We start from the raw sequence: 21,641 nt of genomic DNA, 5'->3' as shown, positions 1-21,641 counted from the left end.
CAGCGCGACTCTTTTCTCCTTTCAACAACAGAAGTCAGGAAAAGAGAGGCGAGAATCAAACACCGATCGCTAATTGTGCTCTTTCGAGCATGCTCTCGACAATCCGCATTCCGAGCCGTTCTGTCGTTGCAACAGAGGACTCCAAACGCGCCGACTTCTTTCTTCTCGTACGCTCTTTTGTGCGGGAGATCGCGCGCAAGCGATCGTCGATGAGTGTTAGCGTCGAGCACAAAGTCGCCAAAGTCTCACGCTGGCGACTTGACATCGATAGCTGCTGCCGAGTGAGAATATTTGTCAACGGAGATATGTGCAACGCGCGGCTGACTGAGAGAGCACCTCTTTTATTAGCGGGGCGACTGGAACAAAGGGCAAGGCGCACGATGGAATAGAGACCATATCGAGAGCACAGCGAACAAAAGCGTGACCGAGCTCTAGGAGTGGATGGAGATTAAATTGGGTGACAAGGCGGATCGGCGCTCGGTGTGCTCTCTGTCCCGGAGTCGGTCATGGGCGACGTAATGTGCTGTTCCGGAGAGCGAGTAGCAAAGAGCGGCTAGATTGTTCCGCGATACGCATATGAAAACGGTGCGCCTAGTAGCGATGCTCCTTTCACAAGAACAACGACATGGCACTGTAACTCTTGTGTCTGCAACATCGTAAACCTTCGTCACGACAGGATCGTTCGGATCCTGTGAATTGAACGTACCGTTATTTCCTTGGAAATCATTTATTTAGATAGAATCCTCGCCCTTGTCATGTAAACGAAGATACTCGTGCTAAGTCCCGACAAAAGGACCGGGAGAACCGGCCACTGGGAGTTCTCTCGAAAGAGGGAAGAACACAGGGAGGCACATATATACGAAAAAATATGGAAGACTCGATGGAAGCGGGGAAAAAATTAAGTTGTCCCGCTGAAAAGTCTCGAGGAAATTCGATATTGGCCGCGATAAAGGCGATTGCGCAAAGCACGATGAACGACTCGCGAAGGAAAAAAGTGAAAAGGAGGGAAAGGAGAAGAGGACGTAACGAGCACGGGTAAAAATAGAACACGTTCTATTGAGAGCCCGAGAGATTAAGACAACAGGGACCGGGCGCAACGTTGTTACACCAGTCATGGCCGAAACCAGCGACGGTCGCACAGCGACGCCGTCGCCGTGAGTCTCACCGAGCTGTAGAACGCCCGGAATTGGGATGCTGGCTGGGTATGTACTATGTAACTTCGAAGGGTGGATGGACCGACCCGCGCGCGGAGGCTGGGTGAGGGGACACGAGACGCTGGTCGCGGCGTTTGTGTTAGAAGTCACCATAGTGACGCCCCAGAATCAAGATTCCCCTCTTTCTTTCCCTTTGTCTCTTCCTCGTCTCTCCCTCCGCGTCTCGCCCTTCCAGTTTCCGTGGTTCTGGTCTCCTCTTTGCGCGACGATATCGTTTGGACAACGACGCGGCCGAGTCGTTTACCGGATCGACTGTGCTATCGTTGCAACTTGCGAATTTCTCATGAGAGGAGGAGAGAAAGACAGAGAGAGGGAGGGGGAATGTGCACGAGCGATGCGCTTGGATGCGCTTTGATCTCGCCCGTTAATGGACGTGATTTAGGGGAAACTTTATTAGCCTGCTGGTCGGCATGTGCTTTGTCAAACGCAGGCGCCAGAATGAGAGTTCGCATTTCCCGATGATATCAAAGTCATAGGATTAGAGATACGTATCGGGTGATGTAATGGAGTGAAGAATCTAATACCACGTTATAGTTATGCTATCGACGTAAGGAGAAACGCCTTCGTACGCTTTAAAAAATGATATAATATCGTTATATAGAATTTAAAACTTTCGATTTTTGGTGATCGGTTTTCATCAAATACAAGTAATATTTTTAATCTATACAAACATAGAGTAGGAGATTCTGTTAAATCACCGTTAAATATCCGTTTAATCACATTGTCGCAATTAATTGCATCTCACGTTACATCTGTTTGATTAAATATTTTAATGCTCGTTTATTAGCGCGTGTCGCCCAACATTTGTCCAGTTTATTTAATTAGACACACATACGCATAAATCGTTCTTTCCTGTAACACGGTGACATAATTGCGCGTGAGGTGAAACCATTAAGGCTTCATTTTTCACGCAGCCATCTTACGCGAGCGCATCTACAGGCGTCGCTTACTAGTATATAAACGCAATAACGGGCTCGTAAGAGAGTTCTAACATCACCGGGACGGTTTAGTTTACAAGACAGCTTCTCGTTTATACCTGCCCTCGTCGTCTAACCTCGTCGGTTCCTCCCGCAATTTAAAGTGATGACCCTTTAGATTATTCCGCCCATCAGCTTTTCATGTCCCTTGTTGTCACGAATTTACTGAAAATGCGCAAACGCGTTGGTGCGCTTTAATTGTATATATGAACTCGGCTTACATTGTACATAGCTTTACTGGCATGACATCATTCAACGTTAATGACGACGTAAATTGGTGATTAACCGAAGGTATTCCCGCGCGTTCGCCGAACGTAACGTTAATCGTGATGGATCGCTATAAAAGTGCCTATTAATCTGATTAATAAGTCATTGGAATTACACTAAAACGCATACACGCGATCTTCCAAAATCGCATCTAATTATTTACGAGATTAAAAGCGATTAACACTTCATAAGCAGTCAAGTTTTGCTTATAAATTTTACTCGAGAATATCAAATGTGTAAATTAATAATTGTATTTTTCATTAAAATTCTGTTGCTGCTGCTGCTAATTTTAATATTCACGTTACAATACTTGTCTTATAATGACTTAATTCGATATTATTATCTCGATATTATTGATATAATATTTTACACCATCATAACATAAAAAGTTGGTCAAGGCTTCCTTCGGTTTTACTTTATTGTGACCGATAATAAGGGTAAGCATAATCGATAAAATGTAATCAAGCGATTAATGTGACCGAGATTCCTGCGATTGACTTCGAAACGAGTGTTCAGATTTCTTAACACGTTCGCGATACGCAAACTTTATATAAAGAAATTTATAATATTTAGACCTCATCTCTCGACACTACTTGCAATAAAATAAAAGCGCAACTAAGTAATTAAACTTGGAATTACTATATAAACCGACGTGCGAACGAGTTGCAATTCGAGATATAAAAGTTGTTGGATTTTCAAAATCCCATGGAGAAAACTAGATTTCGGTTTACTGTTGCAACCGTGAGGATAAAAAGAGCTTTTATTTTCAGTTTAACGACATATAAAAGTAAAATAAAATGAAACACCAGTCTTTCTAGTAAATGTATCTTGTAAATGTAATACAATACAGGTAAACGGGGTTTCGTTTTAGCCTGTCCGCACAGGAGCAAGAAGAAAATATTTGTATAAAGGAAATATGAAATCTAATAAAAAGTTATACCATGCACGCGGAAACGTGTTAAAATATCGCATATCACGACTAAAACTGCACAATAATGACATCGCGTAAATTGCAAAACTGTCTATGACAGGTGCCGAGCCGAGTTTGCGAGTGCCGGAGCGAACTCGGCGATAATTATTCCGTTTCGCGGTACTGTCAGAACTCTCCCGTATTAATTAAGCATAAAAGTAACAATGCATAAACGACGATTCGCGCAAGTCTTCAGGATGCAAATCAAAGTCTGCGATTTTGAAGGAGAACGACAAAAAGTAAGAGAGAGTAAAATAGAAAGAAAGAGAGAGAGAAAGAGAGAAAGCTAATTGCACCTGCATCGCGATACACTTTAAACTTTTTCGCAAATATTTATTTATTCCGTTTGCGTTACATATTCAAACGGTATCGCTACATGCGAAGTAGCGTTTTCCGATGACAGCCTTGAGCGAACACTCGGCTGCGGCGGAAACCGCGGATGGTTTACGGATTATTAGAAGTCGTTAACCTGTTTTCGCCGCGCGGAAATGATGCACCGCGCCCGACGTTGCATAACGCTGCCGGCGAAGAGATAGCTTCAAAAAAAGAGGAAGATCCGGGGATTTCGGCCCGCTGGGATTTTTATCTTATTTTGTCAACCCTCCCGAGATCTGCACCGCGTACGTGCGCACGAACAAAGCCTCGATAACTGAAAGAAGCTGCTGGCGTACTCCCAAAACGCGCAGGGGCTGTTTTACTCGCTGTTTCCAGGACGCGGGACTCGCGAATCGGGAACTCTGGAAAAATTATGATGAAATTTGCTCACACTGTTCGATCGCGCAAATCCATTTACCTGATTACATATTTATATCACATTTCGTGGCGGTACGATACTCATGTTCGTGATCAATAATTAAATGCACACGCGCAGTCTAATTTTAATTGATGTATTCAACTACGCACCAAACGCGCGGTTTAAGTGATAATTAATAACTTAATATTATAATTATAATTATAATTTTTGTATTTAATTGCATAACGTGAGATATAAAAAGAAAGAGAAAAGAGAATGACATGACCGCACATCTTGATGAAACAGTAGTTGGACATGTCTTTCGTTATCTGCACGCAACGACAAAATTTTCCTTGTCAGCTAATCGATAGCACGCGCGGATTGTTACGAGCGGAATTGCTGGTGCTGTCCAGAATATGGAATTACGAGACTCTGTGGGATACGAGACCAACGCGAGAGTTGCGGGAGAATTTATTTCCTATTGGGAATCTGTTTAAGACTATCATTTTCGAAGTGCTAAACTGGATCTAGAAAAGTTCCTCGTGTCGCAGCCAACGATATTATTTAATCGCGTGATGTCATTCAGAAAATTCCATGATAATAATTTGTTTCCGATCGCTATTAAATTGCGATGATAGGACAAGTCACAATTGGATCGCAAGGAATACTGTAATGATGATTTAAATGAGATTATAATTTTGTTAAAAGCTTCTGTGGATATAAAACGGATATCACAAAAAATATTAGAAATAGAAATTGATTTTATCTGCTTTTACTTGTCACTTGAAATAAGTTATTGCAAAATCAATTATCGAATTTTTATTTTAAAATAAAGTTTAAAAATAAAATCTGTTGATAAACTGCTGATAAAGTGATTAATTGTCGTTTTTGATATCGTAATTGGCATTAAGCCAATATACGAATTAAGCTTGATGAAAAGCTACTTCTCTTTCTGTATTTTATAGATGAAACCATTAGATTGAATACGATGCTGGAAGTTTGCGTTGGTAGGCAAAAACAGAAGGGATAATCGATAACCCTGTATTTTATTAAATCAGTCAGCGTTTTACGTTATTTTACGTTTCGCTCATGAAATTTTGAGTGCCTGAGAAGAAAGAAGATGCTTCTTCTTTTAAAGATTGGCTTACTAAGAGTTTCTTCAAAAAGATGCAGTCGCACTTAACTTTTCTTACTAATGTTTAATGACGCTTGTCTGTTGGAATCAGAATTTAGTTTGAACAATTATATTTATGTCCATGATTTTTGACGTGTCTTTTCTTTTGATTATATCCAAATTGTTTTAAGATTTATGAAGTACGTTGAGACTGAAGTTTACAAGTGTGCAACGCTAATATATGTAAATGCAACATGCAACATTCTATTTGCATACAACCGTTCCGCAAAGCAACATCTTAACATATTAATGCCCTTTATAATTCACGAAGACTCCCGAAATTATAAATTACCCACTAATTAACCATTTCGGCGCGTGTATACGTAAGATACCGTAAAAGCCACTAAATGAGCTAACGAGAATTTATTTTTTCAAGAAAGCGAAAAGACCGACAGCACTTTCCAGCTCTTTGCGACTAATTCGATAAACGGCCAAGCTGCGATCATTACTTTCTACGATCGCGAGAGCGCAGATCTATCTCTCTCTCTTCCTCCATTTCGATTTCTCATTCTATCTCTCTCACTCTCTTTCGCTGAACATTCGAAGCAGTCCTCTGGTCACGTTCAAGGAAGGCTCCGGGATATTCCACGTTCCCAATCGAATCAAGGAATCGCCGGCGGTAATTTACGACTTCGATGGTTAGTTGAGGATTTTCTTTTTTTCTATTTTCCTTTCCTTTTTCTTGTTTTACACCGAGCGGACCAATCAGCCAGCGATAGTCGGTCGCTTCATCTCGTGATGAAACAGCCTCGATATTCTAACGGCTGTTGGAAACGTTCGCGTCCGTTAATAACGACGATCTCCGGATTCGTCCGCCGAATATCTTCATCCCCCGCAGACTTTCAATTTTCTCGGCCATTCGCTCTCCTTGCTTCCTTATGCGGCCCGACGATTCTACGACGCGACGCGACGACGGTTCGTGCGGTTCAACGAACTCGCTGATGAGAAAAGACCTCAACCCTTTGTTCAATCGGCGGACTTTTTGTATGCGCGCACGATGAAACTCGGAATTATCAAACCGCGCCCGGCTTCGCGCGCGGTTGGAGCAGCGGTTCCGCTGATGTAATAAGGATCATCGAGTTAGGTCGGTCTCGTGGATCAAAGAGAAATTTTTATTTCTATCAGACTACTTTTTTGCATTTGTGTGTGCATGTAGTGCTTCTAATTAGCTCTTTACGAGAGCGCAGACAGCCAAACTTTGCTGAAAATTACGTTTAATATTAATGCAACAGTGATATTGTTGATGTTTCTTTATGGTTGTCACAAATAGTACGTTTAACATAACGTTTTATAATGTTGGCACATTAAACAACTAGCTAATAGCACTCACCGATCGCAAGATGTATAATATAAAAAAATTGATTTCATTTCAAAACTTATTAATCAATTATTGATATTTAATGATTTGATTTTCCTTCTTCCTTTGTATTTTCATACACGAAAGTATTTGAAAAGTGATAGTATTACAAGTAAATTAATCGATTAAAATGTGTTTAAATGCTGAAAAAAAATTGTACAATTTACGTTAAGTGGTTTTATATTTGTTTTCCGTAGAGTAAACTTATCGAATTTCTCATCAACTTGGCGCGTTGCTTCTCTCGCTATGGCGTTTCCTTTCTCGCCGGTTGCTCATTTCTTTTATTATCCGAGGAGGCGAGAAGCACGCTATGAAACATGTATCTGACATAAGAGTGTAGTGCGCGTGTATTGGGCGCGCGCGTATATAACATAAGATATAAGATGAAATCTACCCTTGCCTTTCTCCGTTGAAATGACGTTTGGGGTGCGGTTGATATGGTTACACGGAGTGTCAGTGCTCATCCTGCCGATAACAGCAGGTAATCGTAATAAATGGTGGATGGCGAGATCGGCTTTTTTCTGACTTCTACTCGTTCTCCAACTTTTTCTGAAAAGTCGTCTCAAGTCGTTTTGTACCTTTACAATGTACACCCGTGTTTGATCAGATACGATCACGATGGATTACTCTGATGAATTGATGATGCTAACAAGCATCCCTTGTCAGGGCGTAATTCAAGGAGCGAATTTTACTTCTCAAAATAAACTCAACTGCATCTTTAAAAAATATCAAGTTTCTCAGAATGAAATTTTTCCAAGAAAATATATCAACCCCTATAAATTGCTACAATGAGAACTATTAGACAATTACAATTAAATAAAATCAGTAATAATAATAATTCTTTTCTTTTCTGCAGAGGATATAATCTTATTATATTTTATTATTATTATTTCCGGTAGAGAATTGTCATATTTCGCTCTTTAATTTCAGCGAGTTCGGTCAGGTGAAATTTGCAAAAAAACGGAATCAATCTTGCACGCGCACGGATACATATTTATAATGGGCTCTGCCCCGTACGTATACAATTACGAGGCGACTTGCGGGGAACGTTTAATATTGCATTCGAAATTGGCGAAGAGGGTAGGAAAGGGACTTTCCGCGGCGGTTATTAAATTCTCGAAACCGCCCCTGGTTTATTTACGGCCGATGGAGCCGCAAGTAAATTCGCGGTATTCACTGTTGCCTTATTTTCACTAGAAGTAATCAATTACGCGCTAAAAATGGTAAATCTTTCCTCCAAACATTTCCCGCACTGCAAAATTATCTTCAACTTATAAATAAATAATAATAATAACACTTAATGTCGTAAAGAATCAGTTAGTTACTTTGATTGTTTTATCATTGGCATTTTGCATCATTGCATTATTGTAAATTTGCTTAGCTGTACACAGATTAAGTCCGATTTCACAAGTGCGGATAAATGAACGTGTTCCCGTTGCGACTGATTAATACCTCGATGTTATCAATCAATACGTATATGCAATCCATTTGAATAAATTACCATAAAATTAATGAAATGCAATAATTTTTGCATGGACCGCGCATTGCACGAACGTATCTGCATCTGTAGTTGGTTATTCAGAGATGAATACCTCTCAGGCTTCATCGATCGCTTCTGATATGAGATTTGCCGCGTTAATTATTTCGATTATTCGCTTTATTGCCAGTTCTTTGTATTTTCATATGAATCGTTTTTGGATCACGTAATAATTTATATTAAATGCATAGTGTGATTAATACCTTTTTGAATTGATAAATGTAAATTTATGAAGCAACTTTTTGAGAACTTATTTAACATATATATTACTCGCTTTATTTCACTTGCTCTAATTTGCTCTGCTTCATTTCAGAAAAATTAAATATAGGAAGAAATGCATCCTAGTGCACGATTATCTATTATGTCTAATTATCTAACTATTATGACTAATTATCTAAATTTCTCTCGGCTTCATCAACCGAAAGCAAATACAGCGTTACGGAATGTTATTCGATCGTCTGTGTTAACTTGTAGATGTAACAATCCAATACAGTGCACACTGTATATTTTCTCTGGAAATAAAATTGGAGGCAAACAGCGAAGCGCGCTGGTAGCTTCGAAGCGCGACTTGGAACCGGAATTTTTAACTGTAAAACGGATTAAAACGCACAAGCGAAACGGGTCGCGCACATTCGCTCGCATCCCTCCGAAAAGGGAGAAACGTCGTTATCGCCTTTTTCGCACGTTCTCCCGTATCCCGTCAACCAGCGGTCACTGGGTCACAATCCACCCATCCCGGCCACCAGCGAGCGTTGCCCCGGCCGCGCAGGGGTGGCGGCGATCGTCCTCGATCTTCCCTCCCTCGTCAGTGCCATCCGTTTGTATTTGCATTCTCATGTACGATCGCAATCATTTGCATTTCCGCCGACGCGTCCGAGCGTTCGTAATGGAAACATTGCGTTCCCGTTGCGTTGCCTTGCGCAAACGTTTTTCGGCTTCGTCCCTCGCGATGATTACGCGCATTTGTTTCTCCGTCCTTCTCACGGCGCAAAGCCGATCGCGTGCACTCGCGAGAGTACTTGCGTTAACGAACGCATCGTGCGTGTTTGCACGCTCGCAACTTTGCGCGCCGTAAATTACGCGCGCCGCATTTCCGGATCTCTGACCAGCGACCAACTCTTTGATGAATTTTCCTGATAATCGCGCTGCGTGTAATTAAAAACCACGAATACATACGCGCTGAACGTTCCATACTTAATTGAATATAGTTCGTATTCTTTGATCGTGATTGTAGTGAATCCTTTCTGAAGGCAGAAAGTTAAATAAAACTTCTATCATGTTTGAATAGTAGACGTGATCTGGTAGATTGAACAATTTTTCTTTCTTCACAGAAAGCTCGACCCAGGATATTTTATATTACATGTACACGACACATAGAGAGCATGCGTAACGAGATTTGCAAATAAACTCGGTAAAAATATGACGCTTTTAGAACGTAGTGCACACGTTTCACCGTTGCGTCAGCTCTGAAAATGTTCCGATTTAATTACTACATAATTTATATTCCCCCCCCTCTATTTCGATTAATTACATGCGAGTAATTAGCCGCGATGAAAGTAACCCGGCGCGAGGCAAACGAAAACCGAGCAAATCGGTATACTCGGCGAACCAAAGGTTAAACATATCGAGCAATTACACGCTCATGTAACGTACGTATATATGCGTTTGACCGAGCGGAATATACGCTCACGCGACGCGGTGCGACGCGGCGTCGCGCCGTGTACGGGCATCTTGCTGCATCTTGCTGCACGCATACATCGGTGTATATTCCGCGTGGAATACATCGCATAACGGACATCGTAGTTTGCAGCATTTCATCGTCTGAAGCGAAACGTAGCCAAGTACATGAGGTATTACCTGCATATTAATAGCACAGGTGGAAGTTCTCTAGAAATGGGCACTGATCATTGATGATCGTTGAACTATTTATGGAAAACGTATTCATATTAATAATCGACATCAGATGATGTTACTACGATTAGCTAACTCGGCAATTGTCTACTCGAAGATTCTTGTACTCGTAAAATTTGCAATTTCGTTCAAATCTTTTATTATGGCAGTATCGGCCACATAGCGATCACAGACAACAACAATGTAATTTGCTAGCGTTATGCATCTGAGCAATAGAATCACGTTTTTTATTTACGTATTATTACCTCATTGTATTAAAAATATGACTTTCCAAGCTTGAAAAGAATATTTATTTAAAATTATATTTCGTTTGTCGACGTTATAATCGTTTTTCCATATGAATTTCACATGAATGACTATAGAAAATTATAGGACGCAAGGTGTTAAGTACGAAAGAGGATTAAACATGAGAAATGTGAGTTTGGCAGGTGCGTTTCTGTTTAAACATTCAACATTCGCGCGTATCAAAATTAGGAATGCTGAAACTTGATTCAGCGAATACAAAAGTTTCCCATTTGCCGAGCCATTCGCTTGTTCGATGGCATGCATGATAGTCGTGCAGCCGGGGAATATCAACCTTGTGTATAGGTACGGAGTTGGGCTAATCGAAGCGGTGGAACGGTGTAGCGAGCAACATGGAGCAACACTATTAACGTTCTCCAGTATTCCAGTGTGCCTTGGTACCGTTCTTCCTGCTCATTCATGCCCCTGCTCATTACTCCCATGGGAGACGAAGCACTACGTTAATTTCGCGTCTGCGTATGGAGAACACGCGCCCCTTTCTCTTCTCTTCTATCTCTCTCTTTCTCTCTCTCGTTTCGGTTCTCCAGCGCTAGCTGGCTACCATATTCCGTGCATATCTACCTTCTAGCGCCCGATGTATCCTGCCACCCTTTATCCTGCTGTCCTCTTTATCACGTCTTCGCGATCTTCCTCCCTCGTTATCCAACTGCTCTATGCGCGTTGCTTCATGCTTGCGTTCTCCTGCACACCAAGCTCTCCCCTCGCTCCTCTATTTCATCAGATGCTCTCCCTCTCTTCTCTTTCTCTTTTTCTTTCTTTTCCCTCGCTTTTCTCTGATTCATATCGCGAATCATCCTTTCTCTTTCGACGATCTCGTGCCTTGTCAGCTCTTGTATTTCCTCTTTGTTTCGTTATCCCTGTTTCGATACTTTCTGCAGCTTTGCGTTGTGTCTGTAGCACACCCTTTACACTTCATATGCTCACGAGTCCCCCCATGATTTGCCCGCATGACGATTTTCACCTTCCTTTATTCCAACCGATCGTCACGCGCGCCTTTGTCGTTCTGTGCTTCTCAGCTCTATATGCATAAGAGTCTTCTTTTGAACTTAGGATGAATGCTGTACGCGCGCGCGATGAGCTGGCGTGTTAAAAATATTGCCCATTCATCCCTTAAAAGCCTCCGTGCCTTCCATCCACTTTTTAGTCTTACGTAACGCTATTAAGAGGGAGTAAATGTAGTTTTACAAATCTATGTTATGTATAATAATTATATCTATTTGTATCTTCTTATTCGTGCTAATTTCGCACTCAGGTGAATAGTGACAAGTGTTTGGAAGAGCTTTTTTATGATGAGTCTGTGTATGCAACTTTGACTTCATTTCTTTCTGATAGTTTATGTGTGTTGAACGCTAATGCACATATTTCTTCTTATTTTTTCTTTTTCATGTTTTTGATTTGACATATTTCCTTCTTCCCGCAATTTTCTTTTTTATTTTATAGTTTGTAATTGATCTACCTTTTCTGAGCTTTACTCTTTTCGTATTCCCTTCCATTCGTTTTTTCTGTGCCAGCCTATCGGCGATCGCAATTCTCTGTCTCTCTTTCCAACATTTCTCCTCTATCGCAAGGATTTCCCCTTTATTCGCAAAAGTTAGACGCCGGTACTTACGGGCCGTTAAGCTGCATAAATAAATACGCGAATTCGGTTAGCCGGAAATTACGGCGAATGCCGGAGAAAGGAAGGAAACGCGAGAAAATACCGGAGAAGGGTGAGTGCGTCGCTGAGCAAACAAATTCTCGCAGAGTCGCGTGTTTTGTACAAAAAAGCCTCGCACGATATATATGCGGTTAAAGTGTCACGAAAAATAATGAATGCAAGCTGAGCTAAATCTTATTATTTAAGGAAATATTCCAATTTTAAGAAATCAATATCTTTTTATTGATTTTGTGTCACTTGACCAATGTTGGTTAGCTCTGCTTTCAGAATAAAAATGAAATGAAAGACAGAACAAGAGCAAGTCGTTAATGAAGCGAGTTTTAATATTTTAACAAGACAATTTAAACTTTGATTAAAGCGAACAGAAGTTCTTAGGGCATTAGAGAGGTCGTTTGCTTAATCGCTATGGATTAAAGCATTTTATTATGGCGATGGTTGCCGTGGCTGACTCTCATCCGAAATACGTTACGATGTAACGCAAGTGCATCCGGCAGAACGTAGTTATGTTTCTCGTATTATGCGGGGCACAACTGCAATATTAAATGACAACGTAAATAAAATGATAAATATGAAACATTTGCGAGATCGATAACGCAGACAAGTTCTAATGAGCACGTTCGATTGAATTTCAATTCTCACTTCCGCGGTATAGATTGATACGCGCGGTACCCGGTCATTCGTCTGCAATTTCACCGGGATGAAAGCAGAGTCGTGCCAATCCGCATCGGTCGCATTCTATAAATGTGCTCTCACCCTCGTGCGACTCTCCCCCCGTGATTTCCCTTGGCGAAACAGTTCGAACGCGTCGTGCAAGCGTGAATCGGTCCTTAGGGTGCGATGCAACGGCGGGCCAGAATTCCGCGAATAATTCTTACACGACTCGACTGCGATTCTGATTAATCTGTGAGGTGCCAAGATTGCGCTACCGAGAGATTTTTCTGCGTCAGTCCGAAAGGCGCATCGTTATCGATATTATACAAATCTGTTATTGAGAAATAACATACATATTATATTATACATGTATCGATCTTTGAGAAAGTCGTAAATTGATTAACGAATTACTTTTTGATTAATAAATGTGATTAATTAATTAATAAATAAATCATTATTCATTCCCATTTGGCACAATATGTGCGCGTCATTTATTTTTCAAAATTGCTCGGTATTAAGTAAAACTTTATAATTTATATAAAATTCTCTATATTGTACCTTGCTCGGTGCACATTTAAGGAATTGAAAAGATAGAAAACATTTGTTGGAAATTCACGTCTGATATTATACAAAAAATATTTCTCTATTGAAGACTTATTCTATTGAAAATTCATCGATGAGTTCAGGAATTGCGAAAAGGAAACAACAATAAAAGTAACACTTTTGTTTTTAAGTAGATTTAATGTTTATGTAGTGACACAATCAATGATATTTGTCGAGTTTCTTGATTAAGCGAATATTGAGAGAAAGAAAAATGTGCAGACTTTCTCAATCCAACTTCAACTCTTACTGCGTGTACGAAAGACGTTGGAATTTTCAAGAAATACGCAACGCACGCAGAACGGAGCAATTTTTCTTGTGCACTCGTGGTAGCAAGAGCACTCTTGCAGCTTCATCAAAACTTCAGTACGTGTCTCGAGTTTGCGACTCTCTTCCACCGTTTTCTTCAACCCTTTTCTTGTACCTTCTCGGTCAGTTCTTTCCTGCCATAAATGTGACTAACGACCGAAAAGAAGACACGACATCGTCGAGGACCCGCGAGAACGTGTTCTTGATGTCTCCGCGACGGATTACACTATCCATTGTACATTTTCATGCATGCACGAACATTACAATGATGAATGTTAAAATAACGACATGATTATAATTAATTGAAATATCTAAAATATTTTGAGACTAACAGAAACGCTTTATACATTGTCTTTATACATTATACATTGTCTAGAATATTAAATAACAATTCCCATTAATAAAATCAGTATTAATTTAACGCTAGAAACATGCTTTGATAATATTTTTGAAATAATTAATTTTATACAAATTATTTTTAAAATCGGATAATCTCAAAAAATGGAAATAATTGGCCGTATTTGCGAGGAAGTACGAAAGCGAATTATACGTAGACATTGTTATCATATCATCATGGGGAAACGAACGAGGGTGGATGTTAAAGGCTCATGCGTGAGGGTGACGCGACAAGAGAAGGTAGTCTAGGGATAAGTCTTGACACTATCGCGAAAAGTGCAAGGTTAGGGATATAGCCGTCGACGGACAGACGGATCCATCATGAATGGATGGCTGGCTGGCTGTGCTGGCTGGGCTGGTTGGTTGGTTGGTTGGTTGGTTGGATGGATGGATGGGTACACGGTCGGAGGCTGGTCTCATAAAATATGCAGGCTGCAATCACGTCTCTTGAATGGAAAAGTGCGGAGACGAGGCTAAAAAAAAGTAAGAAGGGCGAAGGGGCGACGGTGCATAGCTGGTTGGGGTTGGGATGATGGCGCCGTTGGTAGCGGAGAAGCGCAGAGGGTTGAAGGGAGGAACGAAGGACGCGCATTTCGAAGAGCGAGACCTGCAATACTGCTGAAGCTGCGGGGTCCATAGCCGGATTCGCTGTGCTTGCGTTCGCAAAAAATGTTCATAACTAGCCAATCCCGCTGTCGCATTGTGTCGGCTGCTGCATCCATGAATTTGTGTGAATATGTGCGCGCGTGTCAGGAATGCACCCTCGCTTCCGTGCACGATACGTTTCGCCGAAGTCGCTTGACTTTCGCACGTACTTTACTGATTTTAGAAGTTGCAATACATCGACGAGATAGAAAGAGAGCGAGAGAGAGAGAGAGAGAGAGAGAGAGAGAGAGAGAGGGAGGGAGGGAGCGAAGGATTCCGATAAAAAAAGCATACAAGAAAGTTTTATTTTATTCAGCGAATGTGTAAGATGATAAGAGAAATAGCCGTCGATTCTTCTTACCGATTTGCCGCATGGATAAATAATTTTAGTTAAAAATTTTATAGAGATTACCGTGATTTTATGCTTTAAAATTTGATTTTCAAGACGATTCTAAGTTGAAAATACAATATGAATAGGACTTAAAAAATCTAGATACAATATTGTCAAATTATTAAATGTATTAAAATGCATTAAGATAAGGATTTTTTGAAATATGAAATATGATGCACGCTGTATGCGTATGCGATGACTGTATTATGCAGGAAGCGTAGTGTAGCGAAAAATTTCAGATATTGGTGAAAGTTCAAAGGGTCGATCAACTCGATAATCCCTATGCTTTGAATGTGAAAGAAACCATTTAAATTGTAAAAATCTGACCCAGATTCTCTCTCTCCGCTGAGGGTGCAAGTTACTTTATAGGATCCCCTCGGACCTTCAATCACGCAAATTAAAATTCATTGGTAGCCGTATTCGCATGCGAAATAACGTATTTAAAATAAGCGTCTCGCCCTAATAAATATCAATTTGAAGGATAACTAACACAGTGGAAGCATAATTGAATTTGTGGTATCAGATTATTATTAACATTTATATCAAATTTCACGTTATTATTTAGGTGAGATTATTTGAAGATTGGCAAATCAATGAACTCTCAGAATTATATAATTATATAAACACATTCAAAATGCACATATTTGTACTTTAATTTCAAATGAATAATGGCATGTGATGATATGATGTTATTAAAACTTTTTTTCAAAAAATAATACATGAGAAATAATTACGTGTGTGATCAGGTACAAATAACGTTAAGCGTGAAATTAAGTAAAAGCCAAAATGTGCTACTCCTGTTACGTCTTGCATCACACGTGGATACAATTTTTGCTGCAAGTCTAAAAACTGTTTCGCGCGCGCGACATATTTAGCGTGGAGAAGCATCGTCCCCTAAAAGGGGCAAGGGTGGTTCTAGAGGATTCAGGAAGCGTCGAAAAGGATTCAACCGGGGAAAAGCGTAGGCAGAGTTGGAGTGGCACCCACTTCTCGCTGAGATATGCATGAGCTGGCTGAAGTTACGCTACAACTACGCTGCTTACATAATATAAACCCCCGTATGCGAAGGGTCATCCATGGTAGAGGCACCCGGAGAATCTCTAGGTACCATCGAATGGGGTGGTAGCTGACGCGACCGCGGGGATAGAAAGTTAGTTAATTTCTCGTGCGAGATGTTTTATCATGGGTTGTGATGCGACGAGCTCGTGTCGTTGTGTTTGAAATATGAGAAAACCACGGAGACCAATCATCGCTGCATTTCTCTCCCGAGAAACGAAAACAGAGACTACTGCTGCACACACGGATCCGGTATCGTTCATTAACGAGAATTCAAAATTCTTATGCTTAAATTGCTTTTGTAGCACGAGTAGAGGTAATATCAAATGCAATGGCTTTCTATATATTGACCATTTAATCGAAAAAACGTTTGCACCCCTTTTGTTCTCACAAAGCACCCATATGAGAAACAAAAAAACCAAGAACCACCAGGCTGAAAAACAAGATGAAAAAATGAGAAAAAGGAGATCGTCGAGGCATTCTTGTCTCATCTCAAATACTTCTTTTTTCTTTTTTTTCGTTATCAAGACCGCGCTTCGTGGACCGGAACATGTCGCGCGAAATCGCGGGGACACATTGATGCAGATTAAAGGACATTTATGACGGCAATAAAGCGCACACCCCGTACACGCTCGCGAACTAAACCGCCGACAGTCCCGCAAAGTTACGACCGGCTGTCGGCGTCGGTGGCGACGGTAACGATGAGTCCTCGAGGGGTAAGTTGCCCGAATGATGGGCAACTTTCGGCTTTTCTCCGACGGTACACCAAGGATTTCCGACGGTTCGTTAAGTTCGTATGTACACACCGTAAACACGCCACCGCTCGACTTATACGCTCCGACGGAGTACTTCCTTCCTATATTCGTGGGGTCGAGCTTTTATCCGTTTTGCTGCCGTGCAACTCGCGGCAAATATTTATCCGTTGCATTGCTATAAGTTGCTCCAAACGGAAAATCTGCCAACGGGAATGCTAAATTTTCGGTCAGCGGTAAACATCAGGTAGTTTTCGATTATGTTTGTCGCAATGATGCGTGTCGCAATTATCGTGAACAAGTCGGCTTTAATAAGCGATTGGCTTTATTTTGCATTAATAGATCAGAACGCACTTTTAATTGTCCTTTTTCTTGCTTAATTTTTTGACGTAAGACAATACTGGCATTATTGCTGAGATAATGCAGATAATTAGAGAATATGATAGGAGCGGAAAATTGGGCTTTTTCAAACATGGTATGTGAATAATTATCTTTATTGTGTATAAAGTCTCGAATTTCTTGGCATAATTTGGTTTCTTTAATCTACAAAAATCATGTAATGTGATAATTCTGATTCATTCTAATATTATTTTTATTAAAATAAGAGAGAAATAACAATGCAAATTAGTACTTTATTTTTCAACCTAAGTATTCTTAGATGTTCTATATTATCTTACACTTCTAACGAAGCGAAGAGAAGCATAGAGAGAATTATACATAACGCAATTTATAATAGGATTGTAGTCTCGTAACTGTAAATTACAATCGTTACCGCTGCTGTGGGGTACAAATTACGCAGATACCATTATGTATTACATTTATTATTCGCGCCGCTACGTTTGTGCTCGGTTGCCGGAATTGTAACATACTATTAATGAAAGCAACCCGTATTCTAAAAATCCCGCTTGATAAACTGTCAGCTTGTTATCACGATATTCTCGTATTGCCATACTGTTATTGTACTAAAGAGTCCTCCAACAAAACAAAATATTACATACAATTACATATACAATTTATTAAAATTATTGCCATGCGTACGTAGTTCGCAATATAATTGGAGAACACTCGTTCATCACAAACACATCTTACTGATTGTAAGTGATAAATTATAACAAGCGTGTAATATTTCATATAGTCCTTTGCAGCAAGACCTCGTACGCAAGACTTGTCGCATTGAGAAAGATTTATTATAAATAATATTTCAGATTCAATCATTTATATGCATTTCTTCTAGATAAATATATATATCGAAATTATTATATTATGCAAAATATAACGTTGCATTCCTTCTGCTTTCAGATCGGGCGGTTGATGCCTGATGGCGCGGGCTGGAACGCAACGCTGGAGAAATCCTGCTCCAGAGTAAGTAGACTTTTGATTTACGGTGAGAATAAGCATGCTGCATCCTATATTATGCGTATTCAACAGCATACCGTATTGCGACGATTCTCAAACTCCGGAGATTCCAAATGAACACGTGGCTTCAAGTGCCAAAGAACTCAAAACGGATGATGAAGTTTAGGATGAACAGAAAAGCAGATACGCATAAATGTTCACAGATAGCGTGAGCTGTCTCAAAATCGCTTTCGCACTGCTTAGCTGCTCCGTTCTCATTCCAAGTGTTCAATTTCATGGTTGTCCATAGATCGCGACGAATCCTTTGTGCCGAAATCTCAAGATACACTGGCGAAAGCGCGTCGCATTTCTAAACTGCTGACAGGCAAGCGGCAAGCTTTTGCGAGCTTTCGGCGCACGCCGATTTTCGCGCGACGCCACGCGTCGCGACGCGATCCGGAAACTTTGTTAGACGCCACTTTTCGCTGAGAGTCCGACAGAGAAATGGGAAGCCGGCGGTGGGTACTCCTCGCCACCGCCACCGATGGATTTGAATAAAGCCGAGGGGAGTGCTTCGCCTCCACGAGTTTTCTGAAGGTTGTGAAAACCTGCTCCTTGAAACCGATGTTCGTCCGCAACCCCTTTTTTGCCTGCCTTTTTCCCCTCGGGGATGAGAGCCATCGCGAACCGCGTAGATGGACTTGGCGAGCATAATGGAACATAACTTTCGAGCAGACTCTTAAATCGAAGATTTATTGATCGAAATGAGAAACCCGATAATTCTGCCATCCTCTCGGGATCCCGTCGGAACGGCATTCTTAATTTCACCGCGTGTAACGATGTTCCCTTAAACAAAGTTCCGCGTTAATTGCTTTCAGCATAAGAGCGGCAGCCTTGCGCGCCGTAGTTAAGTAACGAATTGAGATATTCCAACATAAGCGTTAAATCCGACGCGGGGATTGAAGATTGTCTAATCCGTCGCGGAACGTGGATACAATACCATGTCACGTAACGTAATCAACTGCGAGTTAAACTTTAATAGAGAAAATCCGTTCGAATAACGTGCTCGCGATGATTCTCCCTTTTCCCTTTCCCTTTCCGTTTCCTTGCAGTTCCACGACGTCTCGTTAAAGCGAAGGATGCTGAGAGAAGAATAATCTTGCTTCGCTCGTTACGCAAAATGGCGGTGGAGTCATGGGGTATTCCGCGGTCGAGGGTTTCAGTTTATACATGTAACCGCGGCTCTTTGCCTCGGTTCCTCGAAGGATCGAAAGATTGCCTGGATTCGTGCTGAAGGTTTCGATGTACAGGGCGCTGCCCATCCGCCCGCCGCCCTTCAAGCGCCCGTCCTTCAGGCTCGATAGGGCAGACCGGAACCACGGAACCCCATGGTATCTTTGATCAAAGACGCTCCTCGATTGGATGCTCCGTGATTCCGATGATGAATAATTGAGGAGCGAGCCAGCGCCAAGAAATTTCGCCGTGCAAGCGCTACACTATCGAGATCAAGTCCAAGAGTATCGAGCATTAAATTTCTTTCGGTATTGAACGCGTTATGCCTCGTCCTGATGCTCGGCTTTGATACTTGAGTCTACATTTATATAACGCTGAATTATATTACACCGTGTTATTTTTAATATGCTCGAAATGTTTGAGTAACAACTATTTCCAGACGAGATACGCGTATCGCTTCAGCTCACGTTTTAATCGCGAATTATCAATTTCATTTATGACACGTGACTGTCGCCTGCAAAGTTCACATAATTCTTATGTAAATCTTGAAATCATACTTTTGTCGCTTCTTTTTCTCTCTTTTGAGGTTCGGGACTGAATGGCAGAAACGCGCTGAAATAAAAATCATCTCGTAGCCTCTTATCGACTCACCCCTCGCAGCTTTGCCCATCGACTCGGAATGTAAATCGCCTCAAACTTAAAAGGGTCACAGACGGGCGCGGGGTGAAAGGGTTGATATCGAACACGTCGGTTTTTTTGTGCTGTCGTGTTGCGCGTGAAAAGCTTTGTGTCGTTAGGCTCGTTATGCTCTTTATGCGTCCGACGTTCAAACTGATGCAAGGGGGTAAAGAAAATTCTGGGAACCAAAATCGCACGGGGATGTTCAGTATTCCTGCAACCAAGACTCGTATCGTGTTTTATTGCAAGAAACTTAATTTTGTTTTCCCCTTCGGAAGAATCTCAAAACCATCGAGTTTTCAGACCAATCTGGATTTCAATTTTTACCTCAACGTGGAATTGATCCGGTTCCTTAATTAAAACGTCAGGGTATCGATAGGGTATTCCAATTACAAGCGGTTCGGGTGAAATGCCTTTTTACGAATCACGTTCTCCTCTGCTTACACGCTTATATACCTAACAATGTATATCGGATAAATTAACGTATCGACGTCTTCGATCCTGCATCTTGATATAATGATCCCATTTCGTTCGTGCACATTCTTTCTCCTCGTCAGTCCTTTCCGTATCGCTCGGATTACAGAGAGCGGGCTGATTCGATGTCTCGTTAGTTGAAACGACCTGAAACGACCGGGTGAAAGGGAAAAAATGATCGAAGACAGGTGAACGTTCTTCCGCGTCTGTGGTGTAGATTGCTAATTACTGCACCGCGAGTAGGATTAATTATCGGTTATCACTCCCGCGGGGTAGCGCAGCAACGTAAACCAATTAGCTGTTTATGGGGTTTTCAGCGGCTTAACAATCCGTCGGATCAATTCGGATTGAATGGCGTTGCCAGCAACCTCGGTTCTTCGTCTATAGCTCGCTCGTACATCGACTCGCAATGGCGACCGCGAGTCTTTTCACGTTTGGTCAGTTTCCCGGCGCCCGTACTGCGATCCCGTCCGCCGATAAAAAGCTCTCTCACTATATATAAATCCTGCGCGAGCTGGACCCGGCGCCGAAGATGCACTCTTTAAAAGATTGACTCGCTGGCGCGCGAGAGATTACGAGGTATTATGAGAGATGCACGAGAATCTAACGCTTTTCATTTTTGATTTCTCTCTCTGAGATTATCTCTGTCGCAATTTCATAACTTTCGTACATTAAGAGGTAATGATCAGCTTTTAGTGATTTTAGTCGAAGGAATGAGCGAAATTTACTGGATAAAGTGAGTACTATTTTATGGTCCATTATGTAATGAATATTTTAGTTGCGTTGAGTGTTGTAAGAAGAATGGCAAGTTATTTTTGGTAATTATTTAGTGACAATTATCGGTACATTCTATTTGAAATTTTATCCCGAGAAGGGAATAAAGCATAAAGTTATCAAGGTTAATCTGTCTGGATAAAACGCAGCAATAGTAATCGCTCTTTTGTCCCACATTTTCACAATGACGTGTAACTGTGAAAGAATCGCACGATCTCTAACACGAAGAAACGATTTCTAGCAAATT

At 41.2% G+C, this 21,641-nt stretch overlaps 1 protein-coding gene across 7 annotated transcripts in view; it reads left to right on the top strand.

Annotated features, from left to right (window-relative positions):
* Nucleotides 1-21,641, top strand: part of LOC105281076 — a 183,647-nt gene that overhangs the window by 63,222 nt on the left and 98,784 nt on the right. For all 7 annotated transcript variants that reach the window (XR_003406593.1, XR_003406592.1, XR_003406591.1 and 4 more), the window contains exon 3: nt 18,200-18,262. Coding sequence is in view for 4 of the 7 variants with exons in the window: in XM_026970017.1 (XP_026825818.1) it covers nt 18,219-18,262 (44 nt within the window). In the remaining 3 variants the exon portion in view is untranslated. The remainder of the gene's footprint in view (nt 1-18,199; nt 18,263-21,641) is intronic.

This window comes from Ooceraea biroi, chromosome 5, assembly GCF_003672135.1.
Source record: "Ooceraea biroi isolate clonal line C1 chromosome 5, Obir_v5.4, whole genome shotgun sequence".
In the NCBI taxonomy this organism is placed as follows: domain Eukaryota; kingdom Metazoa; phylum Arthropoda; class Insecta; order Hymenoptera; family Formicidae; genus Ooceraea; species Ooceraea biroi.
This window is presented reverse-complemented; position numbering and strand designations above follow the sequence as displayed.